This window comes from Scyliorhinus torazame, chromosome 7, assembly GCF_047496885.1.
Source record: "Scyliorhinus torazame isolate Kashiwa2021f chromosome 7, sScyTor2.1, whole genome shotgun sequence".
Lineage (NCBI taxonomy): Eukaryota > Metazoa > Chordata > Chondrichthyes > Carcharhiniformes > Scyliorhinidae > Scyliorhinus > Scyliorhinus torazame.
Window position 1 is genome coordinate 290,027,484 of NC_092713.1, and position 22,199 is coordinate 290,049,682.

At 42.3% G+C, this 22,199-nt stretch overlaps 1 protein-coding gene across 1 annotated transcript in view; it reads left to right on the forward strand.

Moving 5' to 3' along the window:
* lars1b (leucyl-tRNA synthetase 1b) overlaps positions 1-22,199 on the forward strand; it is an 83,267-nt gene that overhangs the window by 12,937 nt on the left and 48,131 nt on the right. Inside the window, exons 4-17 of the mRNA XM_072512596.1 lie at positions 375-455; positions 1,845-1,988; positions 3,877-4,038; positions 4,970-5,082; positions 9,999-10,062; positions 11,887-11,954; positions 17,553-17,778; positions 17,960-18,047; positions 18,193-18,269; positions 19,291-19,344; positions 19,872-20,012; positions 20,436-20,513; positions 20,903-20,988; positions 21,540-21,605. Of these exons, the coding sequence (XP_072368697.1) occupies positions 375-455; positions 1,845-1,988; positions 3,877-4,038; positions 4,970-5,082; positions 9,999-10,062; positions 11,887-11,954; positions 17,553-17,778; positions 17,960-18,047; positions 18,193-18,269; positions 19,291-19,344; positions 19,872-20,012; positions 20,436-20,513; positions 20,903-20,988; positions 21,540-21,605 (1,448 nt within the window). The remainder of the gene's footprint in view (positions 1-374; positions 456-1,844; positions 1,989-3,876; positions 4,039-4,969; positions 5,083-9,998; positions 10,063-11,886; positions 11,955-17,552; positions 17,779-17,959; positions 18,048-18,192; positions 18,270-19,290; positions 19,345-19,871; positions 20,013-20,435; positions 20,514-20,902; positions 20,989-21,539; positions 21,606-22,199) is intronic.

Sequence of the window (22,199 nt, forward strand, 5' to 3'; positions counted from 1 at the left end):
TTTAAAATTTTAGCGCACCCAATTCATTATTTTCCAATTAAGGGGTAATTTAGCATGACCAATCCATCTACCCTGCACATCTTTGTATCGTGGGGGCAAAACCCACGCAAACACGGGGAGAATGTGCAGACTCCACACGGACAGTGACCCAGATCGAACCTGGGACATCGGTGCCGTGAGACAGCAGTGCTATCCATTGCTCCACCGTGCTGCCCTATATATTTTGTTTATTGAACAATCAACAGTAACAAAGATTTGAAAATGAATTATGTAACATTCCACATATCACACTAACTATTAAACAACAATGAAGCCTCTCAGTTCCATATCAGGATATCCATTGTAATTTGCTTTGTCTTTTGCTCTTTTTCCAGTTCTCTGTAGGATTTCAACGTTTAAAGGGAAGAAGATGCCTGTTTCCTTTTGGGTTGCATTGCACTGGCATGCCGATCAAGGTTATTTATTTATATTTAGCTATATGTTCTTCATTCTATTTTTGATTAGATTGTTTAGTGTTGGTAATAGCTTTTATAGCTTGACTTTCAATTTTTCTTGTTCTTCCAAAAACATTAAACTTTATTGGAGAGTTTGCAATGATGAACACCATACGCAGAAGTTGCAGACTAAAGATGAATGAGGGTCAGCTGGATCACATCACACTCAGTTTTCTATTCAGCCAAGAGAACAAATTGGTGGAGTTTGAGTTTCAATTTATTTTTGAACATACATTTTTCTTCACACAGTCCATTATATAAAACAAATACTTGTGCAGCCCCAGGTAGACATCCGTAGATGACAGCAGCTATCCAATCCAATTCGCACTTCTTCATATACACGTGCAAACGCTCAGCATTGAGCTATTTGACCATGGATGGTACCATAGCTGGGTCCAGCTCTGTATTCATCACTTATTATTCACAAACGCATGCAGCTTCCTGCCGATGGCACTGGATTGCTATCAGAAATGGTGATCCTTGTTTGTTTTTATTTTCCTCAGTCACTAGCTTGAAGTGCTGACACCATTTCCTTAGCTTGGATTGAGTAAGCTATTTGAACATTGACCATGGATTGAACCTGGGACTCATCAAATTGTAAAGCTTCGTACCCAAAAAAACATAGGGCAGTATTTTACATCTCTTCCCGCCAATTCCTGGACTTCTGGTCCAGCCAAAGTCAACCTTTTGCGGTGGCTTCCCCAGCAGTGGGGTGGGCAAGTCATATAAAAGCCTATAGGCTTTGGCGGGGCCTGAAGATCCTGCCAGCGGCCAATGGCTTGCCACATCCTCAGTGGAAAAACTCGCCGTAGGGAGGGGTCAGAAAATCCCAACCATATTTTAAAGCTGGAAACCAGTCCTTGTTTTGAGCTCCCTAAATGGTGCAGTTGGCAAACAAGTTGTTTGTTGGGGTGCTGAATCGTACAGATCAGAATTTCCCAGTGATCTTAACTGAGTTGGCTGGTAAAAGGTGGCCCCTGCTCGGTTCATCCTCATACCAGATGGAATATTTGATTTAGGAGCTAACTATCTGGGAAATGCGAGCAATTGCGTAGCTGTTGCTATGATACCCTGCATTGCAGGAACGATCGATTACTTCAGAAAGAATATTGCAACTTTTAAAACAGAAGCAAACATGAATGGCAAGCATTACCTTGGATCCCCAAGATGAAGAAAATAAAATGCTGAAATAAGTAGCATGATGGTATTGCATCTACAGTCCTTTATCAGAAACTGATTTATCTGTACATTTCCAACACTTTCTGATTGTATTTCACTTTGCTAACATTAACAGTTTTGGGTGTTATCACTTGAAAAGTCTTTTCATGAGCGGCTTTCTTTCACTGTCAGGCTTGTGCCGACAAATTGAAGCGGGAGCTGGAGTTGTACGGCAACCCACCTCAATTCCCGGAGGAGGAGGAGGAAGAGGAAGAGAAACCAGCAAAAGTTCAGGAAGAGGAAACTATTATTAAGGACAAGGCAAAGGGCAAAAAAGTATGCAGTGTTTATCAGTGATTGACCTTTACTACAAATGTTTAATGTTGACATTTTATTTGTGTTCATAAAAATGTCCAATATGTTCAGACATGAAAATCTCCTTTTATTCTTTATTTAAATTGTGAGTTGTACAGTGTGCATTAGTATAATGAATTCCTGATCTCAGCTATAATTCTGAGTTTTTCTCAAAGGCATGTACCGCCTGCACAAAACTGAGTTGGAATTTATTTTTAGTTGGTTGAGCTCACTTGGCTAACAGCTGGTTTGTGATGCAGACCAGGGCCGGCAGTGCGAGTTCAATTCCCGTACAAGCTGAGGTTCATGAAGGCGCTCTCAACCTTGCCCCTCCCCTGAGGTGTGGTGATTCTCACGTTATATCACCACCAGTCAACTCTCTCCCTCAATGAGGAAAGCAGCCTATGGTCATCTGGGACTGTACCTTTAATTTGAGAACATTGAGAGAGGTTTGACATTTGCTTCTGGAATTCAGCTAAGGATATGGATGGTTAGGAGGACACAAAGTGGTTATTAAGAAGCCTGTTAACGATTTTAAAGTGGTGTATAAGGTGCATGGGATCTACCCTGTGATGTTAAATTTCTGGTCTGCACTAAACAATCTTCGAGGTTTTATTGTCAAAAGGTACTCCGTAAGTTGAGTTGATGTCTCCTACAATTTGGAGAGTACCTTAACTGCCCAGTATTTTTGTTCAATTATAGCCTGGTACAAGAACTTTAACAATAAGACCCCTTTCTGAGAATACTGAATAATGTGATCTTGTATATATCATTTGCAATCTCCAGTCTTACAGGAGGTGCACACCCACAGGCAGAGGGGTTTAAGGAAGGAATTTCAGAGCGTAAGTCATGGACAGATGAAGGCACGGATAGCAATAATGGGGCAAAAGAGGTGGAGGATACCCAAGAGGCCAAAGATGAACATGGAGCTGAAGAAGATTACAGAGATCAGGAGGGATGAGACCATGAAGGAATTTAAGCACAAGATTTAGAGTGTTAATTTAGAGGTATTGCTGACGTGGAAGCAATGTAGCTCAGCAAGCACAGGGATACCAGATGAATGGTGGTGTGAGTTAGAATATAAGCAGCAGACTTTGGATAAGGTTAAGTTATGGAGGGTGAAAAATGAGATGCCAGCCCATGCAGCTTTGGCACGCTTGAGTGTAGAGATAATACGTATGTGGATGAGGGTTTCAATTGTAGATGAGTTGAATTATTGGCGGAGATGGGTGACATTACAGAAGTGAAAGTAGACCGTGTTGGTGACAGAATTTGAGGTTGTAATTTTAGCTCTGGGTCAATAGGATGTAGAGGTTGCAAACTGTCTGGTTCAGCCTGTTGTAGAAGGGTGGAATGGGTGGCTAAGGAGTACAACTTGTGACCGGGACCAAAGCAATTGCTTCAGACTTTGCAACATAGAATTGGAGGAAACTTTGCCTCTGCACGGCTGGATGTCAACAAGTAGTTTGGTAACACAGAAGCATTGAAGTCGTTCTGAGGTAGTAGTGAGGTAAAGCTGGATGTTTTCAACACACCTGTGGAATCGGAGTGTAAACAGACAGTAGTGAATAGACCACCTATTTTACACTGGGAAGGAAACTTCGGTGAGGTGTATTAACAGGCAACTGATTTGTCATTTCCCATCTGCCAAAGTTATTTTTACCCCATTCTTCTCGTGCCAATTTATGGAAGAACTAAGAATTATTATATCATTGAATTTGATGGGCCGGAATGTTACGACCTCCTTTGGACACAGAGGAGAAATATTTGTCAGAGTTTACATTCTGAATTATGTTTGAAGATTTACTTCTGAACAGCCTTTTGGTTGATTTTCGTTGCTTATTTTATTCTGCTTGCACCTAATCTCCAGAGTAAAGCTGCTGCCAAGACTGGTGGGGCCAAGTTCCAGTGGAACATCATGAGATCTTTGGGTCTTTCTAATGAAGAGATTGTGAAGTTTGCAGAAGCTGAACACTGGCTTGATTACTTTCCAGTGATGGCTGTCCAGGATCTGAAGAGAATGGGGTTAAAGGTCTGTTTCAAGTCTCAAGTCAAGGACAAAACTTGTGAATTTTTATTTCTCTCCCATGTCTTTAAACATCAACCCCTTTAAGCCAATAAAGCCCAGATGTAAGATTGGGGTTTGAATGATTCATATATTGTCAGATTTTAATCTGAGTTCCAAAGTAGCTCATAATAGAGTGGAATGTTACTGCCAGTTGTAAAGAATGTTGGTCAAATCAGTTTAGATAATATAAGCCCGCTTTCTAGTGGGTATGGCTTCCCGACATGGAGATTCTCATATTTCAGCATTAAATTGGCATTATCGCTCTCGAGAATGGCTAATCAGGAAAGTGGATAAAGTTTTGCGAATACAATAAAGAATTTTGTTCTCTGGTCGAAGTTGACCAACATTGGAGCAGCACAGTGGTTAGTATTGCTGCCTCACGGCGCCGAGGCCCCAGGTTCGATTCCGGGTCTGGGTCACTGTCTGTGTGGAGTTTGAACATTCTCCCCGTGTTGCATGGGTCTCGCCCCCACAACCCAAAGATGTGCAAAGTAGGTGGATTGGCCACACTAAATTGCCCCGTAATTGGAAAAAATGAATTGGGTACTCTAAATTTATTTTTTTAAAAAGAAGTTGAACACCATAGTTCGAAATTGTAGAAGCAGCTTTCCTCTGCTATTAACTTGATCCTGATCTGAATGGGGCATACTGATGGTAGTGAAGGCAAAATCTTAATTCTGGAAGGATGATGAGTCAATAAGCATGCCATTTAAAGCTTTAATTAAGATCCTTAGGCAAGGATGGGGGGTCAGAGGAGGAGTTTCCAGCTGGAGTTGAGATAGAAAATATTCACTGAATAATAACAGAAAATATGATGGTCTCACAAACATTTGATAGTCTTGGGTTGTTTAAATTCATCATGGAATTTAATCTTAGATTATTTAAATTGTTACAGATTGACTGGCGACGCTCCTTCATCACCACAGATGTAAACCCGTTTTATGATTCGTTTGTGAAATGGCAATATCTGATTTTAAAAGAAAGGAAGAAAGTCAAGTTTGGAAAAAGGTACGGATTTTTGAGGTTGCTGCTAATCCAAATAGAATGTGCCCTTTTGAACTAATTTGAGTGATTTCTTAAAATTTTAAAGGAGAGGGTCATTAAGCCTGTGAAGGTACCCCAATTATAATCTGTTTATATCTACGCTTATTAAACTATAGTCAGTGGCCCCAATTCCAAGTGGCATCTTACACATGTTTACTTGTCTATTCTTAGCATTGTATAAAGGTACTGTAGTTATCAACTAAGCCTGTTCCTGCGATACCCACATAGTGCATTCCTGATTTCCGTTCTACCTCTTTTCCCCCCCACCTCCGCAACAGAAGGGGAGAACAGGTCAGCACGATAGCACAAGTGGATAGCACTGTGGCTTCACAGCACCAGGGTCCAAGTTTCGATTCCCCGCTGGGACACTGTGCGAAGTCTGCACGTTCTCCCCGTGTCTGCGTGGATTTCCTCCGGGTGCTCTGGTTTCCTCCACAGTCCAAAGACGTGCAGGTTAGGTGGATTGGCCATGATAAATTGCGCTTAGTGACCAAAAAGCTTAGGAGGGGTTATTGGATTATGGGGATAGGGTGGAAGTGAGGGCTTAAGTGGGTCGGTGCAGACTCGATGGGCCATAAGACATAGGAGCGGAAGTAAGGCCCATCGAGTCCACTCCACCATTCAATCATGGCTGATTTCAACTCCATTTACCCGCTCTCTCTCCATAGCCCTTAATTCCTCGAGAAATCAAGAATTTATCAACTTCTGTCTTAAAGACACTCAACGTCCCGGCCTCCACCGCCGCCCTCTGTGGCAATGAATTCCACAGACCCACCACTCTGGCTGAAGAAATTTCTCCTCATCTCTGTTCTAAAGTGACTCCCTTTTATTCTAAGGCTGTGCCCCCGGGTCCTAGTCTCCCCTGCTAATGGAAACAACTTCCCTACATCCACCCTATCTAAGCCATTCATTATCTTGTAAGTTTCTATTAGATCTCCCCTCAACCTCCTAAACTCCAATGAATATAATCCCAGGATCCTCAGACGTTCATCGTATGTTAGGCCTACCATTCCTGGGATCATCCGTGTGAATCTCCGCTGGACCCGCTCCAGTGCCAGTATGTCCTTCCTGAGGTGTGGGGCCCAAAATTGCTCACAGTATTCTAAATGGGGCCGAGCTAATGCTTTATAAAGCTTCAGAAGTACATCCCTGCTTTTATATTCCAAGCCTCTTGAGATGAATGACAACATTGCATTTGCTTTCTTAATTACGGACTCAACCTGCAAGTTTACCTTTAGAGAATCCTGGACTAGGACTCCCAAGTCCCTTTGCACTTCAGCATTATGAATTTTGTCACCGTTTAGAAAATAGTCCATGCCTCTATTCTTTTTTCCAAAGTGCAAGACCTCGCACTTGCCCACGTTGAATTTCATCTGCCATTTCTTGGACCACTCTCCTAAACTGTCTAAATCTTTCTGCAGCCTCCCCACCTCCTCCATACTACCTGCCGCTCCACCTATCTTTGTATCATCGGCAAACATAGCCAGAATGCCCCCAGTCCTGTCATCTAGATCGTTAATATATAAAGAGAACAGCTGTGGCCCAAACACTGAACCCTGCGGGACACCACTCGTCACCGGTTGCCATTCCAAAAAAGAACCTTTTATCCCAACTCTCTGCCTTCTGCCTGACAGCCAATCGTCAATCCATGTTAGTACCTTGCCTCGAATACCATGGGCCCTTATTTTACTCAGCAGTCTCCCATGAGGCACCTTATCAAAGGCCTTTTGGAAGTCAAGATAGATAACATCCATTGGCTCTCCTTGGTCTAACCTATTTGTTATCTCTTCAAAGATCTCGAACAGGTTTGTCAGGCACAACCTCCCCTTACTAAATCCATGCTGACTTGTCCTAATCCGACTCTGCACTTCCAAGAATTTAGAAATCTCATCCTTAACAATGGATTCTAGAATCTTGCCAACAACCGAGGTTGGGCTAATTGGCCTATAATTTTCCATCTTTTTCCTTGTTCCCTTCTTGAACAGGGGGGTTACAACAGCGATTTTCCAATCCTCTGGGACTTTCCCTGACTCCAGTGACTTTTGAAAGATCATAACTAACGCCTCCACTATTTCTTCAGCTATCTCCTTTAGAACTCTAGGATGTAGCCCATCGGGGCCCGGAGATTTATCAATTTTTAGACCTCTTAGTTTCTCTAGCACTTTTTCCTTTGTGATGGCTACCATATTCAACTCTGCCCCCTGACTCTCCTGAATTGTTGGGATATTACTCATGTCTTCTACTGTGAAGACTGACGCAAAGTACTTATTTAGTTCCTCAGCTATTTCCTTGTCTCCCATCACTAGATTACCAGCGTCATTTTGGAGCGGCCCATGTCTACTTTTGCCTCCCGTTTGTTTTTAATATATTTAAAGAAACTTTTACTATCATTCCTAATGTTACTGGCTAGCCTACCTTCATAATTGATCCTCTCTTTCCTTATTTCTCTCTTTGTTATCCTCTGTTTGTTTTTGTAGCCTTCCCAATCTTCTGACTTCCCACTACTCTTTGCCAGATTATAGACTTTCTCTTTTGCTTTGATGCATTCCCTAACTTCCTTTGTCAGCCACGGCTGCCTAATCCCCCCTCTGATAACCTTTCTTTTCTTTGGGATGAACCTCTGTACTGTGTCCTCAATTACTCCCAGAAACTCCTGCCATTGCTGTTCTACTGTCTTTCCCATTAGGCTCTGCTCCCAGTCGATTTTCGTCAGTTCCTCCCTCATGCCCCTGTAGTTACCTTTATTTAACTGTAACACCTTTACATCTGATTCTACCTTCTTTCTTTCAAATTGGAGATTGAATTCTACCATATTATGATCACTGCCTCCTAAGTGTTCCCTTACTTTAAGATCTTTAATCAAGTCTGGCTCATTGCATAACACTAAGTCCAGAATGGCCTGTTCCCTCGTGGGCTCCATCACAAGCTGTTCCAAAAAGCCCTCCTGTAAACATTCAATGAATTCCCTTTCCTTGGGTCCACTGGCAGCATTATTTACCCAGTCCGACTGCATATTGAAGTCCCCCATGATCACTGACCTTGCCTTTCTGACATGCACTTTCTATTTCGTGGTGTGTTTTGTGCCCCCGGTCCTGACCACTGTTAGGAGGCCCGAATGGCCTCCTTCTGCACTGTATGTTCTATGTTCTAACTATGGAATAGTTTACAGCGAACAAATCTGCAATATGCATGCATAGAATTCTTTCGCCCAACCTATGGATGAAGGGATACTCCAATTTTGTAATTGTCAGCGAGCAAAAATTTGAATGGGAAAAACATCAAATTTCATCATTAACTACTATATAACAAGGCACTAAGAACTTGCATTTCTGTAGAGCTCCTCGTGGAGGAGAATACCTCAATGTGCTTTACCATATGGAAAATTAGATAGTGGGGATATTAAACAGGGCATAAAAACTTGAAGGTATTGATGGATAGGTGAGTGTTCAGTGTGGTGAGTTAAAGGTTTCCTCAAACGCGAGGAAAGTTTGATTTGGCATGGGAAAAGGAACTTGGCAGAATTCTGGAGGTGGGTGCATACCTACTAAGCAGCAGCCTGGGGGGGAGTGGGGGAGAGGGGTCACAAGGAAAAGCCTGATCTTCAAGAACAATGTTTGTGGGGGGTTGTGAATTGCTATGATAAGATTGGACAAGACCACAAAGGGAGTTGAAAGTGAGATCAAGACCGTGAAGGGAGTTAAAAGTGAGATTCAGAATTAAAGTCAATTTGCTTTGATATGAGGAGCAGGAGGAACTTCGAGAGGTCAGGAGATATAATATTCTGGGACTTCTGGTGTCTTGGAGATGTGAGCTGCATTATTTTGAATGAGTTGAAGCTTTTGGAAGATTGAGGCAAGAAGGTTATCCAAGAGCCTCTCAAGTGGTTAAAGGCCAGGACTAAGATTCAGGTGGGTTAGAGATGGATAGTGCTGAAGATACAGACAATAACACTCTTGGTAATGGAGAAAATAGGGGAGGAAGCTGATCTTGTAGACTGCACATCAGAAAAATGTTTTGCGTCGCCTGACTGCCTGAGGTAGCAGCTGGAAAGCTGAAGGAGTTTAAGCCAGAGGCACAGTTTCTCGCAAGACCAGAAAGAGATGATTTTGATTTTATTAACAAAGCAGAAAGACATGAAGCAACAGGTCTGTCGGGGGTTTCAGGTAAAGATGAAGCAGGCCTAAAGTAAAATCTGGATGTATTGAATACTCCTACATAGAACATAGAACGATACAGCGCAGTACAGGCCCTTCGGCCCACGATGTTGCACCGAAACAAAAGCCATCTAACCTACACTATGCCATTATCATCCATATGTTTATCCAATAAACTTTTTAATGCCCTCAATGTTGGCGAGTTCACTACTGTTGCAGGTAGGGCATTCCACGGCCTCACTACCCTTTGCGTAAAGAACCTACCTCTGACCTCTGTCCTATATCTATTACCCCTCAGTTTAAAGCTATGTCCCCTCGTGCTAGCCATTTCCATCCGCGGGAGAAGGCTCTCACTGTCCACCCTATCTAACCCCGTGATCATTTTGTATGCCTCTATTAAGTCTCCTCTTAACCTTCTCTCCAACAAAAACAACCTCAAGTTCATCAGCCTTTCCTCATAAGATTTTCCCTCCATACCAGGCAACATCCTGGTAAATCTCTCAAGTATCTTGGAAATTATCTATGTTCATTAGAATTGCCATATAATTCTTAAGAGATTTTAGTATACCCAATCATGTCTCTTATTTTCCTTCCTTTGGAAATGGTGTATTATATTTGTTGGTGAGAAACATTCGGAAAGCAGATAATTATATAATTCTCCCCTTCAAATTAGTGACGGTGTGAATGGAAAGAGTGATTTTTACATCTCAGCTCTTCCTTTTTCAGGTACACTATTTATTCTCCAAAAGATGGACAACCCTGCATGGACCATGATCGACAGAGTGGAGAGGTAAGAATGTTAATAGCTGTACTTGGAAATATTAATATCAGGAGGAACAAAAGATCAAATTCAGGAACATTTGGGAGCAGTTCCCAGCCCAGACAGCTAGAATTTCCCATTTTACCTTGGAACAAGTTGGTTGAAAATGATTAGGGATGCAAGTGAGCCTTTGGAACTCTTTTCCTGAAAAGGTGTTGGGAAAAGAATCTTTGACTAGTTTTAAAGTATAGGTGGATAGATTCTTGGTAACTGGAGGGTTATAGGCTATGGGGAATAGGCAGGATGCAGGTTTGAAGTTAGTGTCACAGCAGACATGATCTTATTAAATGGCGGAGCAGGCTCGAGGGGCTGAATGGCCTACTTCTGCTCCTTGTTTGTATGTTTGGAATATTGCATCTGTGCAGAAGAGTCTGCAAAGAAACATCAAATTTTTGGCATTTTTATTTAAGATATTGTTGTTTGGTTCAGTGTCATAGATTGCTCCTGTGAAGGAGCCTCCAGGCTGTACTTTTATTTGCACAATATCTAAATAACTTTATTGAACATAGGATTGCAGTAGCCCTTGCCACTATTTCAGTTTCATTTCATGTGCCACTGTGTCCTTTCCTTGGCTTTGGAAAGGAAGAAGATTTTAATCACACTGTGCTTTAGACTATAATCTGTTCGAGAGACTTGTTGAACAGGAACAGATCAATGGCCAGTCGTAATTGTATACTTTAGTTCTTTGGAATATAGAAAACAACAAAGTCTGTGCTCAGACTATTAAAAAAATTGAAGCTTGATGCAAGGTCCCTATACTTGGCTGCTCACTCACTACAGAATTTCTGGCCTGTCACAAACCATGATAGCTTCAGAATGACTCTTAAGTTGGGCAAATGCCTCACACGTCAGCCAGTTGTTGGCTACAAATTTGTCCAACTGCAGTGAATCGCTCACTACCCCTTGACCCTATATTGCACACCTTAATTCCAGTCTGTCTTTGTGGTCAACTTGCATACAGATGTTGCTCACAGTATGATTCAAATGCACCACCCAGCCTGTGTCTCTTCCACCCAGTGAATTGTCAAGAAATGCCTTTTGGGGTTGGCGGCACGTGGCGCAGTGGTTAGCACTGGGACTGAGGCACTGAGGACCCGGGTTTGAATCCTGGCCCTCGGTCACTGTCCGTGTGGAGTTTTCACATTCTCTCCGTGTCTGTGTGGGTTTCACCCCCACAACCCAAAGATGCGCAGGCTGGGTGGTTGGCCACGCTAAATTGCCCCTCAATTGGGAAAAATAAAATAAAATAATTCGGTACTCTAAATTAAAAAAAAAAAAAGAAATGGCTTTTGGAAATAGCTGTTTAGCTATTTCCAAATAGCATTTGAAATCAAAACCACACTATGTTCTCTGTAGCTAGAAATTACTTGTATTATAGAAAGCTGGTGATCACGATGTCAGAGTAAAACAGAATATGCTGGGAAAACTCCGGTTCAGCAGTATCTGAAGAGAAAAGCTCTTGTAGAGTTAACATTTTGAGCCTGTGTGACTCTTTCAGAGCTTTTATTTTGTTAAAATATATTGACCTACTTATCAGAAATCTGACTGAAACTCTTCATTCTTCATTAAATGTTTCAGATATGTTCTATTATGAGTCATCTTGCAATCTCCTTGGGAAACTTGCTAAATTTGGATTATAGATGCCATTAGAATTTGTATTTGTCAAACTGGTGTGCCTCTTCCTTCCCTGATGTGATTTCCATAGTGTGACTTGTCCCCTGTTCTATTAAACCCAACAAATTACATCCTTTGAATTGTGACATGTACCTCATATTTTGTGTGGTTTTGTTATAGGGTGTGGGCCCTCAAGAATATACATTAATCAAAATGAAGATCCTTGAGCCTTATCCAGCTAACCTAAGGTAGAGTCTTGTTAATCCGCCAGTAATAATTTTCCTTAGTCTTTCAGAGAATTCAAATCCTCATCTTGGGAATCAAACTGCTACTACTGGACTTAATTGAAATTGTAATGAAAAATAATGCGCCATTCACAGAATACCTCAAATTTGTTTGAAGAAAGCTAGCAAGGAAGTTAAAATTGGAATCCATCACCTCAGGAAGTCACCCATATTTGAAGATAATCATGTCCATAGCTCATTTTCTTTTCAACCAACAAAGGTCATAGGGAATACCTGATGGTGAAATTGTATTTTTGTTTAATGTTGTTGATGAGCTTTCTACATGTTGATCCCTGCTCTTTAAGTAAAGGACCTGTCACATAGGTTTAGGCGAACACTAGACATTGCTTTGCAGCTGTGATTCAGTTGGTAGCACTCTTGCCTTTGAGCCACAGAGTTTTGGGTTCAAGTCCGATGCCCGGAATTGAACACATAAATCAAGATTGACATTCCAATACAGTGCATTTCGATGAAATGTTAAACCAAGCTCCATCTTCTGACGCTGATGGAAGTAAAAGATCCCATGGCAATATTTCAGAGATGATCAAGGGAGTTATTCCTGGTGTCCTGGCCAATATTAAACCTTTAGTTGATACCTTATTGCTGATTGTGGAAGTTCACTTTGTATTTCCTGCAATAGAACAGAGAACATAGAACAGGACAGCACAGTACAGGCCCTTCAGCCCACGATGTTGTGCCGACCATTTATCCTAATCTAAGATCAACCTAACCTACACTCCTTCAATTTACTGCTGTAAGTCGCTTAAATGTTCCTAATGACTCTGACTTCACCACCTCTGCTGGCAGTGCATAACCACACACCCACCACTCTGTGTAAAGAACCTACCTCTGACATCTCTATACCTTCCTCCAATCACCTTAAAATTATTTCCCCTCGTGACAGCTATTTCCACCCTGGGGAAAAGCCTCTGGCTATCCACTCTATCCATGCCTCTCATCACCTTGTACACCTCTATCAAGTCACCTCTCTGCCTTCTTCGCTCCAGTGAGAACAGCCCTAGCTCCCTCAACCTTTCTTCACAAGACATGCCCTCCAGTCCAGGCAGCATCCTGATAAATCTCCCCTGTCCCCTCTCCAAAGCATCCACATCCTTCCTATAATGAGGCGACTAGAACTGGACACAATATTCCAAGTGTTGTCTAACTAGAGTTTTATGAAGCTGTAGCAAAACCTCACTGCTCTTAAACTCAATCCCCCTGTTAATGAAAGCCAACACACCATACGCCTTCTTAACAGCCCTATCAACCTGGGTGGCAATTTTGATGGATCTATGTACGTGGACCAAATTTCCCTGTATCCCATGCCCCCTAACTTTCTGAATGAGCCTACCATGGGGAACCTTATCAAATGCCTTACTGAAATCCATGTACACCACGTCCGCTGCCCGACCTTCATCAATGTGTCTCATCACATCCTCAAAGAATTCAATGAGGCTTGTGAGGCATGACCTGCCCCTCACAAAGCCATGCTGACTATCTTTAATCAAACTATGTTTTTCTAAATAATCATAAATCTTATCTCAGAATCCTTTCCAATATTTTGCTCACTACAGACGTAAGACTGATGGGTCTGTAATTCCCATGGATTTCCCTATTCCCTTTCTTCAACAGGGGAATAACATCCGGTACTACTCCAGTGGAGAGTGAGGACGCAAAGATCATCGCCAACGGTGCAGCAATCTCCTCCCTCGCTTCCCGTAGTAACCTTGGGTATATCCCATCAGGCCCAGGGGACTTATCTATCCTGATGCTTTTCAAAATTTCCAGCACATCCTCCTCCTTAATATCAACCTGTTTGAGTCTATTAACCTGGCTCACACTGTTCTCATGAGCAACAAGGTCCCTCTCTCTCGTGAATACTGAAGCAAAGTATTCATTTAGGGCCTGCCCCATCTCCTCAGACTCTAGGCACAAGTTCCCTCCACTATCCCTGATCGACCCTACTCTCACTCTGATCATCGTCTTATTTCTCACATAAGTGTAGTAGAACACCTTGGGGTTTTCCCTAATCATTCCCGCCAGGGCTATTTCATGCCCCCTTCTAGCTCTCAGTCCATTTTTGAGTTCCTTCCTGGCTACCTTGTAATCCTCTAGAGCCGAGCCAGATCCTTGCTTCCTCAACCTTACGTAAGCTTCCTTCTTCCTCTTGACTAGAAGCTCCACTTCTTTTGTCATCCAAGACTCCTTCACCTTGCCATTCCTTCCTCGTCTCAGTGGGACAAAACAATTCAGCCCTCGCAACAAGTGCTCCTTAAACAACCCCCACATTACTGTTGTGCATTTCCCCAAGAACAATTGTTCCCACTTTATGCTCCTCAGCTCCTGTCTAATAGCAGTATAATTTCCCGTCCCCCAATTAAATACCTTCCCATACTGTGTGTTCCTATCCCTCTCCATGACTATGGTAAAGGTCAAGGAGTTGTGGTCACTGTCACCGAAATGCTCTCCCACCGAGACATCTGACACCTGGCCTGGTTCGTTGCCGAGCACTAAGTCCAATATGGCCTCTTCCCCTAGTCGACCTATCTACATATTGAGTCAGGAATCCTTCCTGTACACACCTGACAAAATCTGTTCCATCCAAACCACTTGCACTAAGGAGGTTCCAGTCAATATTAGGGAAGTTGAAGTCACCCATGACAACAACTCTGTTACTTCTGCACTTTTCCAAGATCTGCCGCCCAATCTGTTACTCTATCTCGCTGCTGCTATTGGGGGGTCTATAGAAAACTCCCAATAAAGTGACTGCTCCTTTCTTGTTTCTAACTTCCACCCATACTGACTCAGTAGACAAACCCTCCTCAACTCCCTCCTTTTCTGCAGCTGGGGTGCACTCCCTAATTAACAGTGCTACTCACCCTCCTCTTTTACCTCCCTCCCTATTCTTCTGAAAACATCTAAACCCCAGAACATCCAACAACCATTCCTACCCCTGTGAAATCCATGTCTCCGTAATGGCCACAACATCGTAGTTCCAAGTACTGATCCATGCTCTAAGTTCATCTCCCTTATTCCTGACACTCTTTGCATTGAAACAGACCATTAACCCATTCCACTGAGTGCAACTTTGCCCCATCAATTGTCTATCCTTCCTCACAGACTTGCATACTATTTCTGATTGAGGATCAGAGCTACCCAATCCTCTGGTCCATAGCTCTGGTTCCCATCCCCCTGCCAAACTAGCTTAAACCCTCCCGAAGAGCTCTAGCAAATTTCCCACCCAGAATATTGGTGCCCCTCCAGTTTAGGTGCAATCCGTCCTTCATGTACAGGTCCCACCTTCCCCAGAAGATATCCCAATGATCCATGTATCTGAAGCCTTCCATCCTGCACCAGCCCTGTAGTCATGTATTCAGCTGCACTCACTCTCTGTTCCTTGCCTCACTTGCACGTGGCACCGGTAGCAATCCTGAGATCACTACTCTGCTTGTCCTGCTCTTTAGCTTCCAACCTAACTCCCTAAAATCACTTTTTAGATCCTCATCCCTTTTCTTAGCTATGTCGTTGGTGCCTATGTGCACCGCAACTTCTGGTTGCTCCCCCTCCCCCTTAAGAATCCTGTAGACTCGATCCGAGATATCCTTGGCCCTGGCATCCAGGAGGCACCATACCTTCCGGGAGTCTCGCTCGCGACCACAGACTCTCCTATCCATTCCCCTAACCATTGAGTCTCCTATCACTATTGCTTTCCTATTCTCCCCCCTTCCCTTCTGAGCCACAGAGCCAGACTCAGTGCCAGAGACCTGGCCGCTAGGGCCTTCCCCCGGTAGGTCATCCCCCCCAATAGCATCCAAAACAGTATATGTGTTTTGAAGGGGAACGGCCACGTGGGATCCCTGCACTGTCTGCCCGTTCGTTTTCCTTCCCCTGACTGTAACCCAGCTACTCTTGTCCTCTATCTTGGTTGTGGTTACTTCCCTGTAACTTCTCTCTATCACCCCCTCTGCCTCGGATGATCCGAAGTTCATCCAGCCTCAGCTCCAGTTCCCTAACGCGGTCTCGGAGGAGCTGGAGTTGGTTGCACTCCCCACAGGTATAATCAGCGGGGGCACCAGTGGTATCCCTCACTACCCACTTCCTACAGGAGGAGGAGCATGCAACAGCCCGAGCCTCCATCCCCTCTGATCTGAATTCACAAAGAGATTTAAAGGGGGGGCAGAAAAAGAAAGATTAAACACCCGTTAGGCCCTTATACTGTTGCTACTCTCCCAAGTGAACCCTCAAAAATTGGTGATTCTGCGAAATGAAAGAATGATAGCTTGCTGCCCCCTCAAAAAAAACCCAAAAAACCCAAAAACAAACACACAAAATTTAATTTAAAAAACGAAATTAGAAAACCCCAAAACAAACAACTCTTACCTTACAGAATGTAGCTGCCCTGTGGACCAACTGGAACTCCGCCCTCCGACTCTGCTACCAGTCAGCTGCACTCTCTGTAAATAGGAAATGAAATGAAAGGGGGACCTTACTCCCTCCTCACCTAACTCCCTCAGTCACCAAACTCTCACTATAGCACTCAAATGCACCCAGATTCAGCACTATTTTTAAAAAATATATATATTTATTAAAGATTTTTAACACAATTTTTCTCCCTTACAAACAATAACCCCCCCCCCCGTAACAAAAAAAACGAGAAATCGCGCAGAGCAAGATATATATATGGCAAAATGATATATTTACACAGCTTTGTACACTGGCCCTCACCCGTACGTGCTAGTTTCCCCAACCCTTCATGTTATCTCTTGCTCATCCACCCTCCCAGGCAGCCCCCCCCCCCCCCCCCCCCCCCCCCCCCCCCCCCCCCCAGGTTGCTGCTGCTGCTGACCGACCTTCCTCTAACGCTCCGCGAGATAGTCTAGGAACGGTTGCCACCGCCTGTAGAACCCCTGCGCAGACCCTCTCAAGGCGAACTTAATCCTCTCCAACTTTATGAACCCAGCCATATCATTTATCCAGGCCTCCAGACTGGGCAAATTCAGCACTATTACAATAGTGTCTACACCTCAAACGTAATTCATTGGCTGTAAACGACTTTTGAGATATTGAATGTTCATGAAAGACGCCAAAAGTAACACAAGTTTATGCAGTATCTGTTCGGAGGTGGGAGTGATTCATTTATCATCACAACCTTCATGATGAAGTGAAATAAATTGTGGTTCATACTGGCCTGCAATTCCCCATTTATAAAGTTCCCAAACAGTTTCATTGGAGTCTAACATTTGAACTTCGATGGCATTGTACCACTTTCCATTTACATTCTCTGGACACTTGAAGAAAAACACAGGAATATTCCTGTGATTCTCTTTTGGACTGAGTGTTGCTGTTCAAGGCATGATGTTATCGCAGTCTGGGATAAATACCTACTCGCGCTTTTGTGAACCCCAGCAGAAAGTACTTGAGTATCTGTGTATATTTTCAAAGATCGTAGTTGAAGATCATGGTTCACCTGATATCTCGAGTGGTAAAATAACATAAGAGTAGCTTTATACCTGGCAAAAGAGTTATGGCCCATCACAGTCAGTCTTGTTTTCTTTCATCCAGTGACCTAAAGGGCCGAAATGTATTTTTGGTGGCAGCTACACTGAGACCAGAGACCATGTTTGGACAAACTAACTGCTGGGTTCGCCCTGACATGAATTATATCGCATTTGAAACAGTGAACAGGGACATTTTCATCTGTACTCAGCGAGCAGCAAGGAACATGTCCTTCCAGGGCTTTACTAGAGAAAATGGAGAAGTGCCTCTGGTGATGAAACTTATTGGAGAGGTAAATTCTTCTTAAATATCAATGATTGTGTGGGTGTCTGGATTATGTGTCACCTAGAAGTTCTCATATTACATTCTGAGCACATTGTGATTTGGGCAAAAAAATAGCAAAAGAAGGGGGTCTGTTAATTGCATCTTCTGGTTCTTGAGATTTTTAAAATCATTTTTAATTTTCTCACTAGGACATCCTTGGTGTATCACTGAGTGCTCCCTTAACATCCTACAATATTATTTATGCTCTACCGATGCTGACCATTAAAGAAGACAAAGGTATTTCATACTTTGTGCCTATAGTTGGTTTAGAAAAAAAATTGGTTCTGTAAGTTTCTGTAAACAAAAATACAACCTAAATTGTAGGTTTAAGCAAGAATTGATTTTTCTGTTGAAACTGTTTCTATTAAAATCCTTTCAATAGGCACTGGCATAGTCACCAGTGTTCCATCTGATGCTCCAGATGATATTGCAGCTCTGCGGGACCTGAAGAAAAAGAAGGTACAGATTCTATTTTTAATCTTGTTTATTGCTATTTACCTGCTCTCCTATGCTGACTCCTTTCTGGAACACAATCCAAAGGAGCTGTATAATCTCTGTTTCTTCAGCCAGTGGCAATTATTTATGTTAAGAACTTTCAAAAAGTCCATAGAAATTCCAGTGAACATTCTATGGATGTCCTTTGAATCATTTTGCAACTAAAAACTGTTTCTAACTGCATTTAGATGCTGAGAGTTTGTGTTGTGCAGGGAAGGGTGCTTGAAAGTTATTTAACTAGAGGTAAAACTAACTACAGTCTACAATTAAATTTGAGTACTCTACTTGAGATCCTGGAAGTGAGTCACAAGATGGAATCTGCATTTTCAGAAAATTGTCTGTGCCTTTAACTTCTAACAATTGTGTTCACATGGTTGGCCTCAAATGTTGGTTCCTGGTGCTTTATTGCACTGCAATCTTTGGGAGGAGAGGAAGAGATGAGAATTCAGGGCTGAAATTGATGTCACGCTCATTGGCCCTCAAATTTCTAGCAAGAGTTAGTTGCTACATATCAATCGGTACAAGGAATCCTGTTGGATTATTTTCCCTTCCCCAACAGTTAAGTAGCAGTGTAGCTATAATCCTGAGGCTGATGTAATAATCTAGCGGTCGTGAATTTGAATTCCATTGTAATGGTTTAAGAATTTATGTTCATTTCTAATTTAAAAATGAGCTGTGGGGGAAAAAAAAGCTGAGACCAGCAAAATTGAACGAGCAGGAAACTGTCAGCTGCTGTAAAAATCCAAGTGGTTTGCTTACACCTTTTAAGGAAGGAGGTTTGGTGTAACCCATGTAGCCTGTGAACTACTCCAGCAGTCAGATTTTTGATCAGGTACTTGCCGTGCTTTATGTAGTCTGCAGGGTTAGCTGTTGTGCTGTGTGGATGCCTTCACCAATCTGACTTGGTTTGCGCCTCAGGCATACAAAATGATGACACCAGTGTATCCTGATTTTTGAAAGAATAAAAGCACGTTTCTTTCTTTAGGCATTGAGAGAGAAGTATGGAATCACTGATGGAATGGTCCTACCATTTGAACCAGTGAGTATGCTTGAATCAAAGTGAAAGTATAATTTTTTTTTTCAACATGAATCAAACCTGCCTTTCCTCCTGCCGATCCTTATTCAAAATGTTAATGTTTTAGCCATTCCAATAGAACTTCAGTAGAATTCTGATTACCTGATCAAGCTCCCAATCTGCAGGTGTAATATGTTTTCTTTAAGCGTAAAAATTAAATATTCTGAGAAAAGTTTCCAAATATGCTTGAATCCTGCTCCCTTCCTAGATGTGACACCTCCAAAGCAAAATATTATACCATAAATTGGGCATACAGATAATGATTTTCCCTCCTGGACATTTATCTCAATATTAATTAAAAACGCAATAGTTTCCTTGGCGATATAGGTATTTTACCTATTGTTTCCATGTTGAAAGGAATAAGTTGATCACTAGAGGTCCTCGTGAGCTTTGAAAAAGCAGATCCATGGCTTCATTATTGTATGATGCATCGGCTCAGAATGTTAATGTTTTTATTGGTGACTTTTAATGCTGTGCTGTTTGTGTGGTAGATTCCCATCATTGAAATCCCTGGGTATGGGAACCTTTCTGCACCAACTGTATGCGATGAACTGAAGATTCAAAGCCAGAATGACCGGGAAAAGCTTGTGGAGGCCAAAGAGCGAGTTTACCTGAAAGGCTTTTACGAGGGGGTTGGTAATATACTTAAGCTCTCGCACAGAAAAAAATATGATCAAAAAGAAGAATGTGAATTGTTTCATTTTATAAGTGTACCCGTTAATCTACTGGGCATTGTACGTGGGGAGTTGTGATCAAGAATAATCATAAAGTGAGAGTTCAGGGCAGGAATAATTCTATTGTAACTTGCTGCTGTAATCCAACCCTTACTTTAGAATTACAAAATTGAGGTCAGAAGTTTTTTTTATTTGTATTCTAAATTCCCATTTCCTTGCTTATTGTATAAACCTGTCATATTGTAAGTATACAGTGTGATGAAATGGCTGCCTAGATTAGGTATCAAGCCTTTAAGTGAGACTAGAACTCTCTGACTTCATGGCAGACCTATTTGCAACTAGGTTCAGCAGAATATTCACTCGCCTGTTTTTCTCCTATAGATAATGCTTGTGGATGGGTACAAAGGGCAGAAGGTTCAAGATGTCAAGAAACCAATTCAACGAAAAATGGTTGATGCGGTGAGTGTTGCTATTGATTTATTTTGTGACATCTTAAAACAAAAGACAGCATTGGTTAGAAATTCTGATTGAAACATTGAGGTTAATGAGTGTTTTGTAGACATAATGTTGTATGGAATTGTTGTGCTGTGTCACAGATGCGGGGGTCAAGTATTTAGCTGTATTTGGCTTTCATGTTTGAGCTTCCTCATTGAGTTCTGCATGGAATAGAATATGGCCTGTACCTTGGTATTTACATTCCCCACTCACTGATTGTATAGTGGTATCGTTGGAAGCTCACCCATTTCCCAAAATCTTCGATTCAAGGGATAAAAGTTGAGTTCAAATGAATCCAGACCATGGTACACCAGAATATCTCAATTAAAAACAAATTTCTAACACTGTTCTAGGGAGAGGCCGTGATCTATATGGAACCTGAGAAGCAAGTTATATCCAGGTCGGCTGATGAGTGTGTTGTCGCACTGTGTGACCAGTGGTGAGTTTTTTATTTTCAATTTTTTTAACTCCTCCACCACCAGCTAACAACATTAGATGAATCCAGAGATGACTGAAGCCCTTTAAAACCTCACCATGAATGAAGGAGTGTCTATGGAGATTTCAATCATGGGGATCATCCCAGCCGAATGTATTTCTCTCTGTCACCCATCATTTATTTGTGCACTTTCCAGTCGAGCAATGATTAAGAATGGAAACGATGAATCAGTTTCTCATCTCTGCTTCCAGGTGACGAATTGACTTTTATGTTCTCTTCTGAACATTGTGCAACTCGCAAATGATAAGATCAATATTGCTCATTTGGGTCCATAAGGATAGGAACTAATAACAGATGAGGAAGTCCATTTAGTCCATCTCATGCTTTCTTACACAGTTACAATTTCTTTCTCCTATCTGAGCGTCGGATTGCTTCCTAGATGTGTTTGTCTCTACTGCTTGACCCAGAAGATCATTCCAGATATTAATCAATTTGGATAAACATAAAGAATTGGTTTTGTTTTATGCAATTTATTGTATTCATTTTCAATGCAGGTACCTAGATTATGGTGAGGAAACTTGGAAGAAACAAGCTGTCGGTTGCCTGTCAACGCTAGAAACGTACGTGCTATCCTATTCACTATTCCATTTCACCCCTATTAGGGCCGTGCATGGTATTTTTCAACTCATAGCACTTAGTGGACCTAGTTCCAGTGGAAGTTTGTTACTCACTACCACAAAATGTGTTGAGAATCACCTGTGGAATGACGTCCAGTTTGCTCCCCCACAGTCTGGTTGATTGATTCACTTTCCTTCTGATGGAATTGGCATTATGTAACTCCTCATAACGAAGGCCGCCTGGAATCCAGGTTTTCAACTAATCTGCTGCTCATGTTTTCAGCTCAAGTCGCATCCAGTGTTCAATTACATTGCAAGGTTGAGTTAATGGCTCATCTCGGAAATTGGAAAATATTTTTTATACCTCCTGTAATGAAGTTTCAAGTACTCCATTGTATCCCTAGCCATAAATCTGCTGGTGTTACTGTTGTGACAACATTCTCCCTGTGTTTGTGTGGGTTTCCTTCAGATCCTCTGGTTTCCTCCCACTGTCCAAAGATGTGCAGGTTAGGTGGATTGGTCATGCTAAATTGCCCCTCAGTGTCAAAAGGTCAGGTGGGATTATGGGGGTTACAGGGATAGAGCTGGGGATTGGAC